General features: G+C 42.1%; 1 protein-coding gene across 1 annotated transcript; it reads right to left on the bottom strand.

Moving 5' to 3' along the window:
• Window positions 1-3,116: 3,116 nt before the first annotated feature.
• On the bottom strand, window positions 3,117-4,031 carry LOC141148012 (olfactory receptor 2L3-like). Its single transcript, XM_073635169.1, is given in 1 exon segment — window positions 3,117-4,031. A coding segment is annotated over 1 exon segment (873 nt). The 5' UTR covers window positions 3,990-4,031.
• Window positions 4,032-19,825: the final 15,794 nt, after the last annotated feature.

Genomic DNA, 19,825 nt, shown 5'->3' on the forward strand with positions numbered 1-19,825 from the left:
AAATTAATTTATTGCGGGGAAGTACCTGATTATTAAAAACGTGTTTTACATTTTCATTGTGTAAAATAGATATACATTGAATAATTTGCTTTTTAATATGAAAAATTTGAGAAATAACAAAACTAAACATGAAATTATAAACTTGAAAAATGTAAACAATGTAAAAAACAAGGTTATTATTAAGAATACTGATTTACTTATTCTAAGCTCTGCAATTTTCTTCTTACTACACAGTATACAATTTGGATATTAGTAAATTAATTAGAGTAAATAATGGGTTTTATGGGGTATATGAACAAGGAGGTTTGAGTAAGAGGAGGCGGCAAAGTTGGAGGGATATATCCTCTGGAAACAATTAGAAATTTTACGATTTAAGCAGTTGTGTTGTAAGGATTCCCTAAAATCATTTTAACATCTAAGGGGGAAGTTTCCTAAATCTGCACAAGGTTTTATTTTATGATACATAAGATCAATAAGATCCCAGTAGCAAAGGGTATAATGATCTCTGATTGTGTACTGTAAAGGGAGCTATTTCCTCTGTTTACAACATAGTAATTCATAAATATATGATGAAATATCCCCTGAAATGTAGAGTGTTGGGATGAGCTTAAGGTTTGGTTCAAACATAGATTCTAACTGACCTTTGGTTGCTCGGCGTTTGGATGAATGCCCAAACATGTACTTGTTCATCAGGAGCCAAACGTTCTGTATAAAAGTGGTATTATTATTATTATTCCTGTTTTTCTCAAAAAAAAAAAAACCTCTTTAACCACTTTAGTACCATGCTATAGCCAAAAGTCAGCTACAGCTGGTAATATAGTTCTCAGAGGGAGTCCATAGGTGTCCTGCTAGAACCCTGCCCCCTGTTCACCCCCCTGGGTCACGATTTAGACACTCTATGTGACTGCTGTTTCCTTTGGACACTGATCACTATCGGGGTAAAGGGCCAATTACAGCAGCCCTTTACCATATGATCAGCTGTTGTCCAGTCATAGCTGATCACATATAAACAGACTTGACGGTTATCGGCAGTCCTTTCCTCACGTGCTGTGCCTGTGCCGATAACTAGCAAGCCTGTCAGCACACTGTTTACACTGATAATCAGGGTACTGATCATTAGTGCCCTGATTATCATTGCAGCCCTATTAGTGTCTATCAGTGCCACCTATCAGTGCCCAACAGTACCATCTATTAGTGCCACCTATAAGTGCCCATCAGTGCAGCCTCATCAATGCCCATCGGTGCAGGCTCATGAGTGCACATCAGTGCAGGCTCATAAGTGACCCTCAGTGCAGCCTCATCTGTGCAGCCTCATCAGTGCAGCCTCATCAGTGCACATCAGTGCAGGCTCATCAGTTACCCTCAGTGCAGCCTCATCAGTGCCCATCGGTGCAGGCTCATCAGTGCACATCAGTGCAGCCTTATCAGCACACACGAGTGAAGAATAAAATTACTTATTTGCTAAATTTTTAGAAACTAAGAAAACTGTATTTTTTATTTTTTCTAACTTTTTTCATTTGTTTAGTAAAAAAATAAAAAGTCAATGGTGATTAAATACCACCAAAAGAAAGGTCTATCTGTCTCAAAAAATGATAATGAATTTCATTTGGATACAGTGTTGCATGACTGTGCAATTGTCATTCAAAATGCGACAGCGCTGAAAGATGAAAATTGGCCTGGGCAGGAAGGGGGTGAAAGCGCCCAGTATGGAGGTGGTTAAATAAAAATTGGCTTCCCATATGAAACCAAATTGGTGACAATGTGAAAGATCTTACAAGCTCAGGAATTACTGGAGTAATATTTTGTATGGTAATTTTTTGTGGACCAGAGGATGGATGATAGACTGGGACATGTAATGTTTTAGATAGCAATTTAAAGATTTCTAAACCCAACCACTAAAATCTTATATACTGTATGCTTTAACATGATAATATCACTTGGAAAGCCTATTTTTATTTCATTTGCTAGCATTCATGAAAATAACATCTGGTAATACTGATATAAGGATTCTTGTTTGTGCACTTTGTGTTATGATAATGCTCTGCTTCTGTCTACCTTCCAGTAAATCACCCTGCCACATGCCCCCCCAAACAGAACCATAAGCCGCTATGCTTATGCACATTATACAGGCATATCCACTGTTGTCACTGTCTAAAGTAGATCTTCAATGAAAATAGAAGGTCTGTTCTAATAAAAGCCCAAGGCAAAGCAAAGGCAGTTTAAAAATAAAGTTATTGCTAAAAACAATTAGCTTGGCCTGGGTTCTAATGCATCCAAGGGGTGTGGGTGATGTCACCACACCTGGCCGATACCTCCTGGGGTAGTTGGGCCTTGAAATCCAACATATACTCCTGCAATAGTCTGAAGTGCACTCTCACAAGATTTTGAGCAACCATCTATCCCAGGAATCCGTGATGGTACCTGGTGGTAATACCGACTCAACAGTACCCACACCTCCTGGAAGGATCAGAGGTTTTTTTCTTTCTTTTATAAAAACAACAGCTTTATTAAACAAAACACCTTTCTGGGTTTTTTTACTTCAGAGAGTAGGGGACTTTAAGTAGAGCAGACCTTCCATTTTCATAGAAGGTCTTCTTAAAAAAAGCTTGTGAGAGAACAATTGCAACCAACAACATAAAGATAATATCACTGTAGTGCATGTGAATAGGGAAGACTATAGAGACTAAATTAAAATGTAAGAAAGGTTAAAAAAAAGGTAAAAAAACCTTCCTTCCCACTAATTATACAAAATAAACAGTATTCTGCTTCTGACAGGACATTCAGTAAGGATTTACTTACTCAACAGATCTGCCAGTGCCTTCATACCCTACACTAATCTCTTCCAAAGCACTTTATCAGCAGCACTCCCCTTGTTTTCCCTATCACACCTAAATCACATTCTCATCATAGATGCTGTGAATTTACCCTTTTATAGTAAGGGGGCTGGCCTATATGAAACCCCTGTTATTGTTTCTTCTGAATCCAATGAACTAAGCTCAAAGGCCATGCAGTCTATCATGGTTACAAAGAATTTGGTCTGGTGAATTCCTATATAAATATTTGAGGTCCTTGAATGCTGACAATCCAGAATGTGATGCAAGTACTACTTGTAAGTGTTAAAACATTAATTTCCACAAGGAACTCTTCACTTCTTTATTTCGGAAACTATATATGAGAGGGTTCAATATGGGAACCACTGTGGTGTAGAACATGGTTAAAATCTGTTCAAGTAGGTCATAGCGGTCTGATGGTGGTGTCATGTATAAGGATAACCCAGATGCATAATAGATGGCCATAACAGTGAGGTGGGATGAGCAGGTGGAGAAGGCTTTTCTTTGGCCATCCTTAGATTGAATGTGTTGTATGACCCTGATAATTTTTACATAAGACATCAAATTGCACATAACTGGGCAGAGCCCAAATTATAACCACTCTGCATACAAGACAGTATAAAACATTTCAGTACCACTGCAGGAAATGTTGATGAGAGCTTTAGCATCACAGAAGATCTGCTGAATAGTAACAGAAGAACAGAAAATAATTTTTAAGATGGAGATTGTAATAAAACATGAATTTACACTTCCACAAATCCAGATGACTATTATTAGTAATATGCAAATTTTCTTCTTAAGTAAACGATGATAGTGTAAAGGGTGACAAATTGCGACATATCGGTCATATGCCATTATAAATAGAATGGTAACCTCAGCACTGGCTGCTAGCCACATAAAATACATTTGTATAAAGCATTGTGTAAATGGCACTGAATTATTTCCAGATAGTAAGATGTAGAGTAGTTTTGGAATGATAACAGTTGTATTAGAAATATCAACAACAGACAAGTTCCAGAGAAATAAATACATTGGGGTGTGCAAATGGGGGTCCAAACATATCACTGCAATGATAACTATGTTCACCAGTATTCCAATTAAATAGATGAAGAAAAAGTAGGCAGTGCTAAAAATGAACAATGTGTTATGAGTTTTCATAAAAAATGTCAAAATATGCACATCTAGAGAAAATGTCGTGTTTTCCACAGGACAGGGGCACATTTCTACACAAAAACAAAATGTATTTTTCACAAAGCAGCAGAGGTAAAAAATATAGTATATATTGATTTTACACACCTGCGCTTAGGACAAAATATATGTGAAACAATAAAATAGCTCTACCAAAATAGATACACTGTGGGTTTGATTTACTAAAACTGGGGAGTGCAAAATCTAGTGCAACTCTGCACAGAAACCAATCAGCTTCCAGTGTTTATTGTCAAAGCTTAATTGAACAATCTGATGTTAGCAGCTGATTGGCTACTATGTACAGCTGCACCAGATTCTGGGTGCTCCAGATTTAGTAAATCACCCAGCAGCAGCTCTAATAAGCTGCTAGACCTTTTGAACTGAATATGCTAAGTTAGGCGCTGCCTAATCTGTTGAATATTATGCATATAGCAATACCAATGTGCAAATATGAACAGTGAAAATCAGGAAATTACATTAGAAACAAAACATGAAGAAAAGAAAGAAAAGTAAAAACATAAAATGCAAAAAATGTGTACCAAAAAAATGGCGCCTTGTGGGGTTGAGAACATATAAACAAACAGCTGCCCCCTTTAAAGTGAATGAATCACTGAAACTGTGTGAAATTATAACATAAAGAACAAGGCGCTATACATGTTCATATAAAAAAAAACTGTCACAAAGAAAAACACTGCATCAAACTCAAATGTGCACATTAATGAGAAAATAAGCAAGCATAAAGTCCATAAGTGAATAAATCCCAACACCAAAACGGAATGCTCTGAGATAAAACTTCAATGTATTATACTTTTTTCAAATATTTGCCCAGAAAAAAAATACCTCAGTCGTAGACAGCAGATATAATGTGATACTTCTAATAAACAAACAAAAAAAGAAACAAAGAAACTTCGTGCTCAACCCAAAATTAAAACAATATTCCACCCAAAACTGATAAATGCAAAATTAAAATCTAAATGCACAATGCAATACAGTCTGAGTAATAGTGTAGTGAACAGCACTTGAAAACAAAAATGCCATGAAAACACATGAAATTAAAGAACAAAGTCTCTGATCTTAACAGCGGCTATTGTGTTGTAACAGGAATGGCCCCCCTGACAGAACACTCCGGTCAGCACTCTCAGCTGCTAAACGGGAGCCGGTCAGCAGAATGTTTTTTGGTCATGGCCCTTCGATATGACCTTCTGTTGGACCGGCTGCCATACACACGGGCCGAATGTCGGCCAGTTTCCATTGAACCGGCCGATGTCGCCCAAAATTCGGCCCCTGTGCATGGGGCTTTACAGAATCTAAAATTCACGTACATGCATATCATAATCTCTTTCAACCAGCCTAAAGCTGCAAATCTACTATATTGCCAAACAAATGTTGGTACAAAAATTCTCAGTACAATGAAAACTTGACAAATGTTGTTCAGAAGTACTTCAAAATGTAATTTCCTTTTCACAATCAACTTTGGAATGAATGGACTTTCCCAAGCAAAAGCAATAAACACTGAGAAAAAAATTTCCGTCCTGCTCCTCTAAATTTTTCTTGTAATTGTGGTTGAAAATGAATACTGATTTGAACCTTAACAAGTTTAGGGTCAAATCAAATTTGACAATAACAATTTGAAAATTTAATGAAAGTTCTTAAAATGAAGGATTTATAGAGAAAATCTACTAGTGTATGGCAAGCTTAACAGCTACTGTAAAATGTACCTTTTTCACCTTTTTTTCTTTTATTCCAGCTCCCCTATGTACCAATATAGTATTAATGTACTTCTTTCGCAAAAATAAAACAGCTTTCCATTAATTCTACACATGCTTACCTCACTGTCTTCATGACTGTTTAAAAACACTGATCCATTACTTCTGCCTTACTTCCTGGACAGACTTTAGGTCATGATGAAGTTGACCAGCTGATGGTAGATGATGCAGGGTGTGTTCTAATTAGATTAGCTGGTCAACTCCTCTGGTAAAGGCTCTACATAAGGGTAGGACATTTTTGCTGCAAATATGTGCCAGTTGACAACCCAGCAAAAAGAATACATTCTAATACTCATAGTGAGCATATCATTTTATAAATGTGACATATCTTACCTATACAGCAATGTGTACAGCTATAGATCTTCTTATAAGTTAAGCACTAAGAAAAGGTTGTGTTTTATAGTCTTCTCAGTGATCAGGAGAAAGAGAAACCTTCAAGGACAAAACTATTACATCAGCCTTTGCTTAAAATTTTATAATCTGCTTATTGCTGTAAACAAGAAACAAAGAGATGCCTCCCAGGACAAAAAAAAATTACATCACATTCATCTTTAATTAAAACTTAATTAAACTCTAATCTCTTGCTAAAAAAACAAATCAAAACTGATTAGCCTTTTCCCAACTTTTTTAAACTTGCGAATTGTTATATATTGTGAATTTTGTGTAAAGGCGGGTCATGTGTCTAAAACTGATACTTTATTTTTTTGGCAAATTCAGAACGGTTAGGCCTTGCACACACTGCAGTAACTTGTATTGCAGTAATTTGTATGACAAGCTTTCGCAAAGAATTTACAAAGCTTTTAGCATGCTCAAAGCAGCTTTGTTAGCACTATTTAGCTCCAGTTAGGGGAGGTTATACACAGGTTTTTGATCATCACTTTAAAGAAGCAGCTTGATTATATATTAGCAATACAATAAACTTGTTGAAGCCTGCTAACTGCTTGTTTAAAATGGTGGGATCCGCATTAAGATCTATGGTTAACATCCCCTACTGGAACTGAAGTTTCCCTTTACAACAAAAAAAATTCCCCAAAGTTTTCTAAAAGCTTTATGCATGCTTTACAAAAGCATTTTTTTTTTTTTTCAAATAATTTTTATTGATAAAGCAATAAATGGTACAATAACAAATCGCGTATAGTGCAATCTACACAGTTGTTTCAGTCAAAAGTATAGCAAACAAAATATATTTCGCATTTAAAGACAGTATCGCACACATATTTGCGACAGAGTACAGGTAGGAATGACTGTAATCAAGAAAATAACATATCGGAACTTACTGTAAAACTGTAGAATACAGTTATGCTAGAAGAGAACGTTAGTGTATTTAGTAGGCCTTGAGGATTGTATGCGCCATTCATGTAGATCGAGAAATGCCAGTGCTCTACCTCGCACCCCTGATGGGATCATACTGTGCGAGGGAGACGGCAATGAAAGTATCACACGAATAATTAACCTTGGCAATCTACGTACTTATGGAATGGTATACCTCATACCTTCATCGAAAGAATGGGAGAAATCTAATCTTCTGCCTTTCAGGGGATAGGAAAACACACGTGAATAAAGTAATACGTTTGCTAGGGCTGGAGCCGGTACTTAGTATCTTGAAAGAGGTCCTTTCGCCTCTAGGAATTGCAGTGTAGGCAATGGTTAAATAATATTTTAGGATTGTATATTGAGGGATGAACAGCTAGTACAGAGGGAATGTTGTGCAAGCACAACCAACACGGCAGCCACAAAGAACCATGAAATCTTTCCTATATGGAAAAGTGGCATTACGAGTTATGAAGGAGCTCTTGATACTTTGGAGAAGCCCTGAAGTGAGTCCAACACGCCCAAATCTTCCCATATTTAGAGGGATTGTCATTGGCTTGATGAATTAGATTTTCTAATTCAGAGATTTTGTCAATGCGTTTGAACCACATTGCTAAAGTAGGAGGGTCAGTACTTCTCCACAGTATTGGTATGCATTGTTTAGCAGCGTTCACGAGATGAAGTACAAGGGATTTTTTGTAAGCGTATTGTGGAATGGATGAATGGTGTAGTAGGTATTGGGACGGTGTAAAAGATAGGGTGTAGGTTGTGATATAAGTTATCGTCTCATGTACTGTTTCCCAAAATAGTTTAATTTGTGGGCAATTCCACCATATATGGAGCAAAGAACCTTCATCAGCGTTGCATCTCCAGCAAAGGGGTGAGATAGATGGGTGATATCGATGAATAATATCTGGTGTTCTGTACCATCTCGAGTAAAGTTTGTAGGAATTTTCCTGTGCCGATACATTTATGGATCCCTTATGGATGTGGTCATATATATTTATCCAGTCTTCAGAAGAGAGGTCTAACCCCCGTTCCGTTTCCCATTTTTGGTTGGTTGTATTTATTTTGGGGTCATACTCGCTGAAAAGAAGTGAATACATTTCTGAGATAAGGTGTTTTTGTGGTGGTGAGCTAGTGCAGAGTGTTTCTAAGGGTGTCAGGTCTCTAAACCACTGGGATGTGGGTCTGGCCTCATTCAGAAAGTGTCTAATTTGGAGGAATTTGAAGAATGGTATGTGGTAGTCCGGAAAGTGAGAGAGTAGTGCATTAAAAGGAAGCAGCTTTCCATTTTGGAAAAATTGTGAGATTCTAAGAGGGGTTATGATCTGGGTATGAGGTTGGTTGTGTGAAGGTACTCCTGGTTCAAAGTCAGGATTGTCTACTAAAGGGGTTAGCGGTCCCGGGAATGGGTACCAGTGAAGTGTTTGGGATATTTGTCTAAAGATGGCGAGTGTAGGTCCCGTCAGTGGGTGCGAGGTGTATTCTTTCGGTGTAGCTTGTGAATTAATCCATGGTAGATGGGCAATAGGAACTGGTGCAAAGGAGTCTTCAAAATCAACCCAAGCTTTAGTGGATTTATGAATGTGCCAGTCAATTATCCTGGTTAGATGGCAAGCTGAATTGTATTTGTGACTATCGGGAAGACTTAAACCTCCTTTTATTTTGGGGGTGGTAATTTTCTCCCAGCTCAATCTAGGGGATTTCGCGGCCCATATGAAGTTCCTGCAAATTTTCTTATATGTGGTGAAGAAGGAGGCGGGTAGTTTGATAGGAACAGTCTGTAGTAGATACAATATTCGGGGTAGTATATTCATCTTTATGATGGCAATTCTTCCAAACCAGGAAAAATGGCCCGAAGTCCATTTGAGGATGTCTTTTTGTATGTTAGCGAAAATCGGTAGATAGTGTCTATCGTAAAGGTCATCTAAATGGGTCGGTAGTTGTATTCCCAAATAAGTAAGGGCATGGGGTTCCCATTTGAACGGGAAGTTCATCTTACATTGCATCACCAACCTCTGTGGGAGGGAGATATTGAGGGCCTTGGATTTTGTGAAATTAATTTTAAAGTTGGATATGATATTAAAGGAAGCAAATTCTTTTAGCAGATTGGGCATGGAGATCAAAGGTTCCGAAAGGAATAGAAGGATGTTGTCAGCGTAAGCTGCAATCTTGTATTGTTTGGATAATATCTATTCCTTTTATATCAGGATTTGCCCTAATTTTACGTAAAAGGGGTTCTAAAGTGAGTATGAATATGAGGGGTGATAATGGGTATCCCTGACGAGTGCCATTCGAAACGGAGAAGGCGTCCGACAGGCGACCATTGACTCTTATCCTGTCCGTGGGTGAGGAGTATAGTGCTAATATCATTCGTATGAAAAGTGTGGGAAACCCCAGTGCTTGTAAAGTTGCAGACATATAGTCCCATGCCACCCTGTCGAACGCCTTCTCCGCATCAAGGGATAAAAAAAAACCTTGTTGTTTGGTAAGGGAGGATGAGGAGAGATGATGATGTATGTGGGGGGCTTTTATGGTGTTATCCCTGGCTTCTCTGCCAGGGACGAAACCAACTTGGTCTAGGGAAATCAGTTTAGGGAGGACGGGGAGTATTTTGTTAGCAAGAATTTTCGCGTAAAGTTTTAAATCGACATTTAGAAGGGAGATGGGCCTATAGTTGGTGACTAGTGTAACGTCTTTGCCTGGTTTCGGTATTAGGGTGATATGAGCCTCTAATAGGTCTTTATTGCCTTGGGGAGAAGAGGCCAGTGAGTTGAATGCTTTTGTAAACTGGGGGGCAAGTATATCCTGAAATGTTTTATAGTATCCAACGGTAAGTCCGTCTGGACCCGGACTTTTTCCTGTTTTGAGTTGTTTCAATGCTGCCTTTGTTTTTTTTTTTAAATCAAAGAAAGTTTTATTGAACATTCACATATTATCCATTGATCAACGTCACCAGTTTTGCAATTACATAGGATTTGTTATATCAGATATCGTTCATGTACATACATACAGTGTTTATTTCAACTTTGCTCTCCATCTCACTGCGTCACTCCTGCAAACCAAAGTTCACCTTTTCCTCATCCCCCCCCCCCCCCACCCGCACAACTTATAGCATAGAAACTATTCTGCATCTCCTCGTTTTATTTACAGAGATTGTAAGAGTCTGGACATCACTAGCTCTCTCGGGCTTAGCCCCAGTGTGTCCAGCCAATTGGACCAAATTCGTTCAAACCTGGTAGGGCACCCTCTGTGTTGATAAATATACTTCTCCCTTATGAGGGTTTGTCCCATGTGTTCCACCCATGTGCAACTAGTAGGTGGCTCCACCGACTTCCAACCCATAAGTATAAGTTTTCTGGCCTGAAATAAAGCTCTGGAGAACGCGACCCTGACCAATTCTTCAGGGATCTCATCCTCCAGGACCCCCAGTATACAGCACATGGGGTCCATGGGGACTTTCGTTTGAAATACCTCATTGAGCGTACCCATCACCTCCCTCCAATATCGGTGGAGCTTCGGGCATCTCCACAGGAGGTGGATAAGGTCCCCATCATGCTGACGACAGCGGGAACATAGAGGGTCTACCGTCCTGTCCATTTTAAATAGCTTTTTTGGGGTATAGTGCACTCTTAACGCTATAAACAATTGGGAAACCTTTTGTGCAACGTTAAGGGAGCACGTGGATATAGACTGCAAGGCCTCCTCCTCTTATTGCTCCTCTGTAATCTGTCCAAGGTCCCTTTCCCAAGCCAGCATTGCATTGCACGGGTATGCTCGCAGGTGCCTCACTAATAACATCTGGTAGCATTGAGATATAATTCCCTTGGTCTCACTACTGGATTGCAACACATGAAACACCGGCGTGGGCGACAGTGTCCAACCCCCCCCGCGTCCCCCTGTGTAAGAATTGCATGTCGCAGCTGAAGGTAAAAATAGAACATGTTATCTGGAAGGTTAAATTTATCCTGCAGTTCTGTAAAGGAGAGTAGTTTACCGTTTGCGAATATTTGCGACAACAGTTTAACCCCATGTTTGCACTATCTTGGCCCTTGTAATAGTTTATCCAGCTCCGTATAAGAGCGGTTGCCCCATATTGGGCTGAAATCAGTAAAGCCCTGCACCCCCTGAAGATGTCTAACCTTATTCCAAATTTTTTGTACTAGTGATAATGTTGGGGTCTGTTTGTTGGACTTTGCAAATAGCTGTGCCTCAAGGCCCATGGGAATGGTCTCTGCCCCCGTCGCCATTAACATCAGCCGTGCCGACGAGCCTTTTGGTTCTGGTGTCATAGAGCCGACCAGCTGCTGCAATTGGGACGCTATATAGTACAACCAAGGGTTGGGAACTGCCAACCCCCCGCTGTCCTTTGATTGCTGCAGCTGCTCCAGCTTAATTCTGGGGTTTTTGTTGTTCCATAGTAACCGACGGAAGAGTGTATTCACTATTCTGAAAATTTTTAGTGGGACCACTACAGGAGTATTATGTAGGAAGTATAGCAACTGTGGCATTAGGATCATTTTAATTAAGTTGGCTTTGCCCGCCAAGGACATCTTCAGGTTGTTCCAGGTATTTATTTTATCTCGAAAACGAGAAAGCAAGGGGTAGATGTTTAGGGCGCAGTAGTCTCCAATCCTGGGCGCCACTTGTATGCCCAGGTATTTGAAACCAGTGACCAGGGGAATGGGGCAGCTATCAGGGAGTACAACCCCGTGATCTCCTTCCAACAACATCAGAGCCGACTTGGACCAGTTGATGGTTAGCCCGGAATAGTGACCGAACGTCTTTATTATGGACATCACCTCCACTAATGAGTGACTAGTGTCCCCTAAGAAGAGTAACATGTCGTCAGCATACAACATTATTTTTTCATGTAGATTTCCATATTGGAAACCCTGTATCTGGGCGTTATCTCTTATCAGGGCTGCTAGGGGCTCTATCGCGATCGCCTCCATGGGGAGGCCATCCTCTCCCGGCGCCTTACATGTGGGAAAAGAGCAGGCCACGGTCTGTAGCTCCTCCAAGGTTATAGGAGCATCTAACTGTTTTCGAGCTGCCACCGACAACGAGGGTAAGTCTATTTTTGTCATATACACTGTTAGGTCTGCATCCGAGTAGGCATCCCTCGATTTGTACAAGTCACCATAGAAAGATGCCAGCTCGGAGATAACAACCTCCGTAGAATGAACTATTTTCCCATTGGCTGCTCTAATAGCCCCAATGGCCGGTGACTGCTGTTGGGATCGTGCGATTTTTGCAAGTAAACGGCCTGTCTTTTCCCCCTCTTCATAGAACGCCAGTTTCGAGAAATATCTCTTTCTCTCCGCTGTGGAGGATCTCAGCCGGTCCAGGGAGTCCTGGGCCGACATCCATGCCTCCCTGGCGGAGTCGGTGGGGCTGGTAACATAGGTTAATTCCAGTTGTCGCACCAAGTCCCCCGCCTGTTCTAACAGGACCGAGGAATTGTGTTTGACCTTCTGTATTTCCTGGATAAATGTCCCTCTTAAGTGTGCTTTAAAGGTTTCCCATTTCAAATGAGCATTAGTTAGATGTCGATGCATTTTAAAGAAAGCCTGGATCTGGGCGGCTATTCTATCTTGTGAAGTGAAAAGTTTCAACCAGAAAGCATTTAACTTCCAAGGGGCTCTAGGTAGGTTACTGGGGGGCCTAGTAGTTAGCCATACAGCTAATGGGGAGTGGTCCGAGACACCTCGCGGGAAGTATTCTATTTTAGATATACTACAAACCAGGTTTGGGGTGCCTATGCATAAATCAATGCGAGATAGTGACCCATGGGTCTTAGAGAAACAAGAAAATTGCTTGTTATTTGGATTTCTGTTACGCCACATTTCCATCCATCCTATCTCTGTAAGTAAGCGACTCAGAGCTGTGCCTCGTCCGCCCCCAGGAGGCTGTACAGGAGGGTGTCTGTCTAATTTTGGATCCAGGTAACAATTAAAGTCCCCCATGATCAGTACCGGAATATCCGGTTTGTTAACTAAGTATGAGATTAATAGCTGCAGAACCTCTCTGGAGAACGGAGAGGGCACATATACAAAGGCTAATATCAATGTGAATGTGTACAATTTACAGTGCAAAAACACTAACCTTCCAGATATATCTATCAATGAGTCCAGTTCCTGGTACACTAGGGCTTTGTGTATCAAAACACTTACTCCACGCGAAAAAGCAGAGTAAGTGGAGTGATAGGCTTTACCTACCCAGGCATATTGCAAAAAATTGACTGTGTCGCTCTTCAAGTGGGTTTCCTGCAAACCTATTATGGCCGGGTGAAACTTCCGCAACCCAGCAGAAACCATGGATCTTTTTAATGGATCATTTACGCCTCGCACATTCCAGGACACTATAGGTGTATCAGACATAGCGAGGGTTTGAACCATTTCCAATAGGCATGTCCCTGTCCTGTATCATTTGGCTTTGCACCCGGTGTCTTCCAAGACGCAGTCCACGTGCAGGCAAAGTGACCATCCTAGTGTGTGGGGCGTGGGGCAGGTCGACGAGGCATAGTATGCAGTGGAGAAGCCACAAATCCTTGCAGAAGATAAACCAGCTCAGTTGTATGGTGACACAGATCTCGTGGTGGATCCATAAATGAAGTAGAACTTGTAAAACAAGTCCCGCTGGCAGTGCCCAGCGGAAAGGCATCAAAAACTGTGGGGCTCCGTGGGCCCAAACCGTGCCAACAGGGCACACAAACTCAAGCCATATCAACAATGGCAACTTGTATTGTGCGGAGGTGAGGCACATTAACAGCCCACCAGGTTGGTTAGACAAGAAATGTGCCGAGCTCTGTAAGATTTGGTGTTCAATCGCTGTCACTGGATGATAAGGAAACGTCCTCTGTGTAAGGAGCATTATAAGAAGTGGAATGTATGCGCCCTTTTTATGCATGGAGTAAGTTGGTTAGTTGAAATCAGCCTTCCTCATTTTCACGTCTGCGGCGTTGTAGATTTTGTTCGTTCTGGTCCAGCCATTCTGCTGCATCTTGTGCGGTTTCAAAAAAGTGATTCTGATCTCCGGCCGTGACTCTCAGCTTAGCGGGGAACAGCATTGCATATTTGAGTTGCAGTCGTTGTAGCCTTTTTTTGACGTCAGCAAACTTAGATCTTCTGCGCTGCACTTTGGCTGAGAAGTCAGGGTAGAAGGATATTTTGGTACCCTTAAACTGCACAGTCCCCTTTTCTCTGGCTAACCTTAGAACCACTTCACGGTCCCTATAGTTGAGAAGCCTGGCCAGCATCGCTCTGGGGGGGTTGCCAGGCGGGAGAGGTCTTGGTGGTACTCGATGCGCCCGTTCTACCGCATACAGTGGCGAAAATGCCTCTTTGCCAAATATATTCTGCAGCCATTCCTCAACAAACACCGTGGGGTCTCTGCCCTCAACTTTCTCTGGTAGCCCAACTATACGTACATTGTTGCGTCGCAGGCGGTTCTCGATGTCGTCGGTCTTTTCAAAGGCTTGGCGTGCATGCTGTGCGGCTCCCCTCACATCCCTGTTCAAGTGGGGCATCTGGTCTTCTATATCACTGACCCTCCCCTCCACTGCCGTGGTTCTCTCTCTGATTTTCTGAATGTCCTGACGGAGGAGGGAGACAGTCTCCTTCAGCCCTCCAAACTTCTCTTTAAGGTCATCCACGGAAGCAGTACATCTGCGAACTGCATGGAGTATTTCACTCAGCGTGGGCTGGGGGGTGTCCTCCACCTGCATATCAAACAGGCCTGGCATAGGATCAGGTACAGATTCCATGGTGTCAGTGTCTTCTGGCCTGTCTGTGTCCCCCCGCCTGCCTGTCCCATAGAAGCTGCAGGAAGCTATGTGCTGCTCTGTGTGGATTCTGCTGAGCCCGCTAACTTCTGGGCATAGTAGAGCATATCCCTGGGCTGATCTTTAGTCTTAGGGGGTTTCTGTGACTTACCCCCCTGCTCCGTTTTCTGTTCCTGGCCTCGTGGTGTTCTCTGAGGCTGAGATGACCAGGCGCCATCTTGGAAGTCAGCCGCGGCCGAGGCCGCTTGTTCTCCGCGGTTCCCTTAGGTCATCATGCCCCAGTCTGGTGCTGTTACTGTGGCCTGGGATGTCAGGGAGGCTGTAGGTACCGGTACCGTGACTTTTAGGCGTCTGAACAGGCGAGGAAAGGATCGGTCTCAGGATCAACAGCGGGAGCTCCGGTGAACAGGTCTGTTCACATGCCGCGCTAGGCCACGCCCCGTTCAACGCTGCCTTTGTTTCCTCGACTGTAATGGGGCAATCAAGGGTCTTGGAATCATCAGTAGAAATAGGTGGTATACCGTATTGTGAGAGGAAGGCAGATATAGCTGCCTGCCTGCCGTGGTCGCCATTATTCAATTCTGGGGGGAGTAAATTGTAAAGTTTAGAAAAGTAATTCACAAACTGTGTGGCGATGTCATCCGGTGATGTAAAAGATTTTCCGACTGAGTTCTTAATTTCATGTATGTTACAGGTTGCTTTCTTATGTTGTAATGCTTTAGCTAGTAGTTTTCCATATTTATTACCAAATTCTTAGTATAATTTGTGATGCAAAATGTATTTGCGTCTTAGTGCTTTATTCATTTCCTCTATAAGAGCTTCCCTAGCTTGTAAGAGCTCTTCGAGGGATTTAGTGGCGAGGGATAATTTATGCACCCTTTCGAGTGTATGGATTTTAGAGGAGAGAGCAGTGATATGGGCTCATCTTTGTTTATTTCAGAAAGCAGCTATGGAGATGAAATCTCCTCTCACCACACATTTATGTGCTGCCCATATGGTGGGCGGGCTAGGTTCGTCCAAAGAATTATCCTGGAAGTATTGGATAAGTCGGGTGGAGATTCGTTGTGTGAGTTCAGGATCCGTCAGTAAGGAGCTGTCTAATTGCCATATCGAGTGAGCATGTGGAGAAAATGAGAAAGTCAATGTAATTGAGATGCGATTATGATCAGAGAGTATCATAGGTTCTATGGTCGCTTGTTTGAGAAGGGGTAGATCAGTTTGGGAAATAAAAAAATGGTTGATTCTGGAATATTTGTTGTGGGGGGATGAGTAGAATGTAAAATCCCTATCGTTTGGGTGTAATGTGCGCCAAGTGTCATGAAGGGTCAGTTCCTGTAGCTGCTTCTTAATGGCTCTGAGCGCTCTGTAGGGAAGTGAGGTCGTACCCGTGGAGGAATCTTGATGCGGGTTCAGTGCAACATTGAAGTCTCCACCCACTACAAGAACCACAGAGTAAAATTCAGTGAGTGATTGTAGTGTTTCTCTGAAGAACGTGACTTGTTTGTTAGGAGCGTATATATTTGCCTAGGTGATGGGTTTGTTGTGTAAGGTTCCTTTGAGAAACAAGTATCTGTCATTAGGATCCTGTTTAGTTTCCGAGATATGTAAGGGACAGTTTTTTTATATTAATATCGCAACACCCTTTGTTTTTGACGTATCATTGGACGCGTGGTACACAATGGGGTAGCGATAATTACCAAGTTTGGGTATATTATCAGTGCGAAAATGAGTTTCCTGGATGAACGCTATTTGCGTTTTGTGTTTCTGTAATGTGTATAAGAGTTGTGACCTCTTTTCTGGGGTATTTAATCCTCTAATATTTATTGAGCATATTTTTATCTTTAAATCCGTCTGGGGTTTTTGAGGGCCGTGTTTCCCATGGTGAAAGGAATCTGTAGCTGCCATGTCAGTTGGGAAGTGTAAGCGTCCTATTCAAGAACGGGACCAGCAATAAGTAAATTCCTACAATAGAAATACAGTACCGGTGGTGTGACTTTATAGAAGTAGAAAAGCAAGGAAAAGTGGGCGGGGATAAAGAGGTGGAAAAGAGGATGACTTAACTAACCTATTCTATAACAAGATCAGGTCAGGTTCGTACAGTGCAGTAATTCTGGAAAGCAGACCAGAACCAAATCTGGATCTCCTCACCGCACTGAGTGGGGATTGGGAAGTATCGAGCGTAGGAGATAGTTTGTGATCTACGTAAAGGGGATATATCCAGCCGTTGCAATCCCTGGAGTCGCATGTGTGGAGGATGTCGTAAGAAATGTTATAAATAAGATTATTCATATGTATCAGCCCGACTCACAATGGTAACCACCTAGAAAAATATAACCAATTAGTTAGTAGTGAAGAGGATGAAAACGGTAGAAAATCCCTTGAAGGAATGTAATAAGGGAAAATCTCAGGGATCAAGTTTCACAGGGGTAGGTGTCATCACAATAACTCTGGTGTTAATATTGGATGCGTCAGATTGATAAAGTTATACACAGATATGTGACAAGTGTCGTAGATAAGGTTGTCCGCAGGAGTTGAGGAATATATACTGCAAGACAAACAATGGTGTGAGAAACGTCTACTTCGTGTGAACAATGTCAAAAGGGAGCATTATAACAGATCAAGTCAAGCAACATAAACTTGGTTATATGTATCTACTGATGAACCTAAATATTCCACATTAAAGCCGTGTCCCCCTATTATTTACTTTCTGGTGTTTTTTTTTTTAATCTATATAATTAACCCCCATTACCCCTCCCTCGTCATCTCCCAGCAATGCGTTCGTTAACTGCATCTCCCCTTTTGGAGAAATGTAGAGGTAGGAATCATTGCATACTTAGAAATCTCCAGAACCCATACATATGTAGCTAGGTTGATGGGAGGTGTGGTATTCAGCGTGCGTAGAACAGTATGGATTTATCTGAGAATTACAGCTGCCCTCTCCATTTGAATATGCAAAAAATATACCCTACTTGAGAGCAGTGTCAGGTGAGGTGTCATGTTACTAGGTCTCAGTGTCTTGACCCAATAGTGTACGGGCATATTGGAAGTTTGAATCCAACGGAGAGGAGACATGCGGAGGAGCGGCAATGAAGAAGAGGGCGTTTACTATCTAAGGAGGGGGGAGGGGGGGTGGTGAACATCAGACTAATCAGAGTCGAGTGCTTGCCATACTTATGGCTGAAAGTAAGGGGGAGCCTGTCACATCACAGGTCAAGTGATTTCTGGAAATTTCATGTTAACATTAAGCATGTAGTACTGTGGATTGGCAATCCCTGTGTCCATACATAGGTATTCCAATCCTAACCCTATTAAAACTATAATATCTAACCCTAGTATGAGCATCACTACATATATCAAAACATCTATCAAAGAACATTACCTAAGCCCTTAAACGAGAGAGAAAAGACATTGAAGCCTGACTGCAGTTAGGTATTATCGGGTATGGTAGTATTCAGATGTATATAGATCCTTTGACTAGAGTCTATCTTGTGCAGGTGAGGGCCGGGTATATTCGCTGTCGGAGGTTTGGATGATTGGTCTGTACGAGGGGATATAGTGTCATAGCAGGGAAAAGTCACTTCCGAGGTCTAAGCGATATACATAAAACATCAGAAAGCGGTAATTGTTGAGTGTTAGATATGCAGCAGAATGGATAAGTGGTATTCTCCTCAGAAAGGCAACCATTGCGATAACAGTCCGCTGTCCAGAAAAAAAGTCATTGGCTGAGAAACACAAAGATGGTCTCCGAACTAAGCACTAAGGGGAATGTGGAGGCTGTGGAGAAATTATGAAGCCTATCTAAGTGACTGGAACTCTTGAATACTTGTAAAATGTAACAGACCTCAGTAGTCTCTGCTGGCTCTCCAGGCTCTCGGTGACATCGTGCGGCCATAACCGCGCTGGGTACCTTGAGACGAGGCATGTGTTTGGTCGCCTGATGGGGACCTCCTCCGGCGAGGTTGTGATGCTTGCGCCTCCATCAGTTCCTCTTGGGGTGAATGTTTCCCGCTAGTGTAATGGCGGAATTCCGCATACCATGCCGGAACCTCCACAAGTGGTATACCAAGGCTGTCACAGAAATAAGGTAAGTCCTCTGGAACTTTGAGAAAGGCTGTGCAGCCCAGATGGGTGGCAGCTAGGCAGAACAGGAACTTCCATCTATATAAAATCCCATGAGTGCTTAACACATCGAGTAGAGGTTTCAAATCCCTGCGATGCTGCAGGGTGATGCCTGATAAATCTTGGAAGATCTGAATATGTGCTCCCTGGTATTGTAGTGGATGTTTGCTCCTCGCCTGCTTCAGGATGTCTTCTTTTAGCTTATAATCCACAATACAGCAGATGATGTCTCTTGGCGGGTCGGTTTCTCTGCCTTTTGGGCATAGTGCCCTATGAATCCTTTCCATTTCAATTCTGGTTTGAGGCAGTCTGTCAAGTAGGCCATTAAACAGTTCAGTCACGGCTGGGGTTAAGTGCTCAGAATCAATGGCTTCTGTCATGCCTCGTATTCTGAGGCTGTGCCTGCGACCGTGGTTGTCGAGGTCCTCAATGCGGCGTTAAGCTTCCCTAAGTTGCAGGGTATGAGTATCTATCTTCCTTGTAGCTTTGCTGAGGTCGATGTCATGTTTGGCAGAGGTTTTTTCAACTTCGACCACCCTGTCAGACAGTATATGAATGTCTACTCTGAGTTCAGCAATGGTGGCTGACAGAGTGTCCTTAATATCATTTGCAATAGCCCTCAGGTCGTGTATGTTTAGACCGGGAGGTTGAGGGTTCTCAGTCAGTCCCGAAGCCAGAGGTTGTGATCCCTGAGGCGTGATTAATTGTCCCGGAGTGTGCGATCCTAAATCCTGTGAGGAGCTGTGGCGGGACGACGCCAAATTGGTCCTTTGTGTCCTGAACATTTCAGGGATATTTTGGCTCGGATTCCCGGGATTTTT

Source organism: Aquarana catesbeiana, linkage group LG06, assembly GCF_042186555.1.
Source record: "Aquarana catesbeiana isolate 2022-GZ linkage group LG06, ASM4218655v1, whole genome shotgun sequence".
Taxonomy (NCBI): Eukaryota; Metazoa; Chordata; class Amphibia; order Anura; family Ranidae; genus Aquarana; species Aquarana catesbeiana.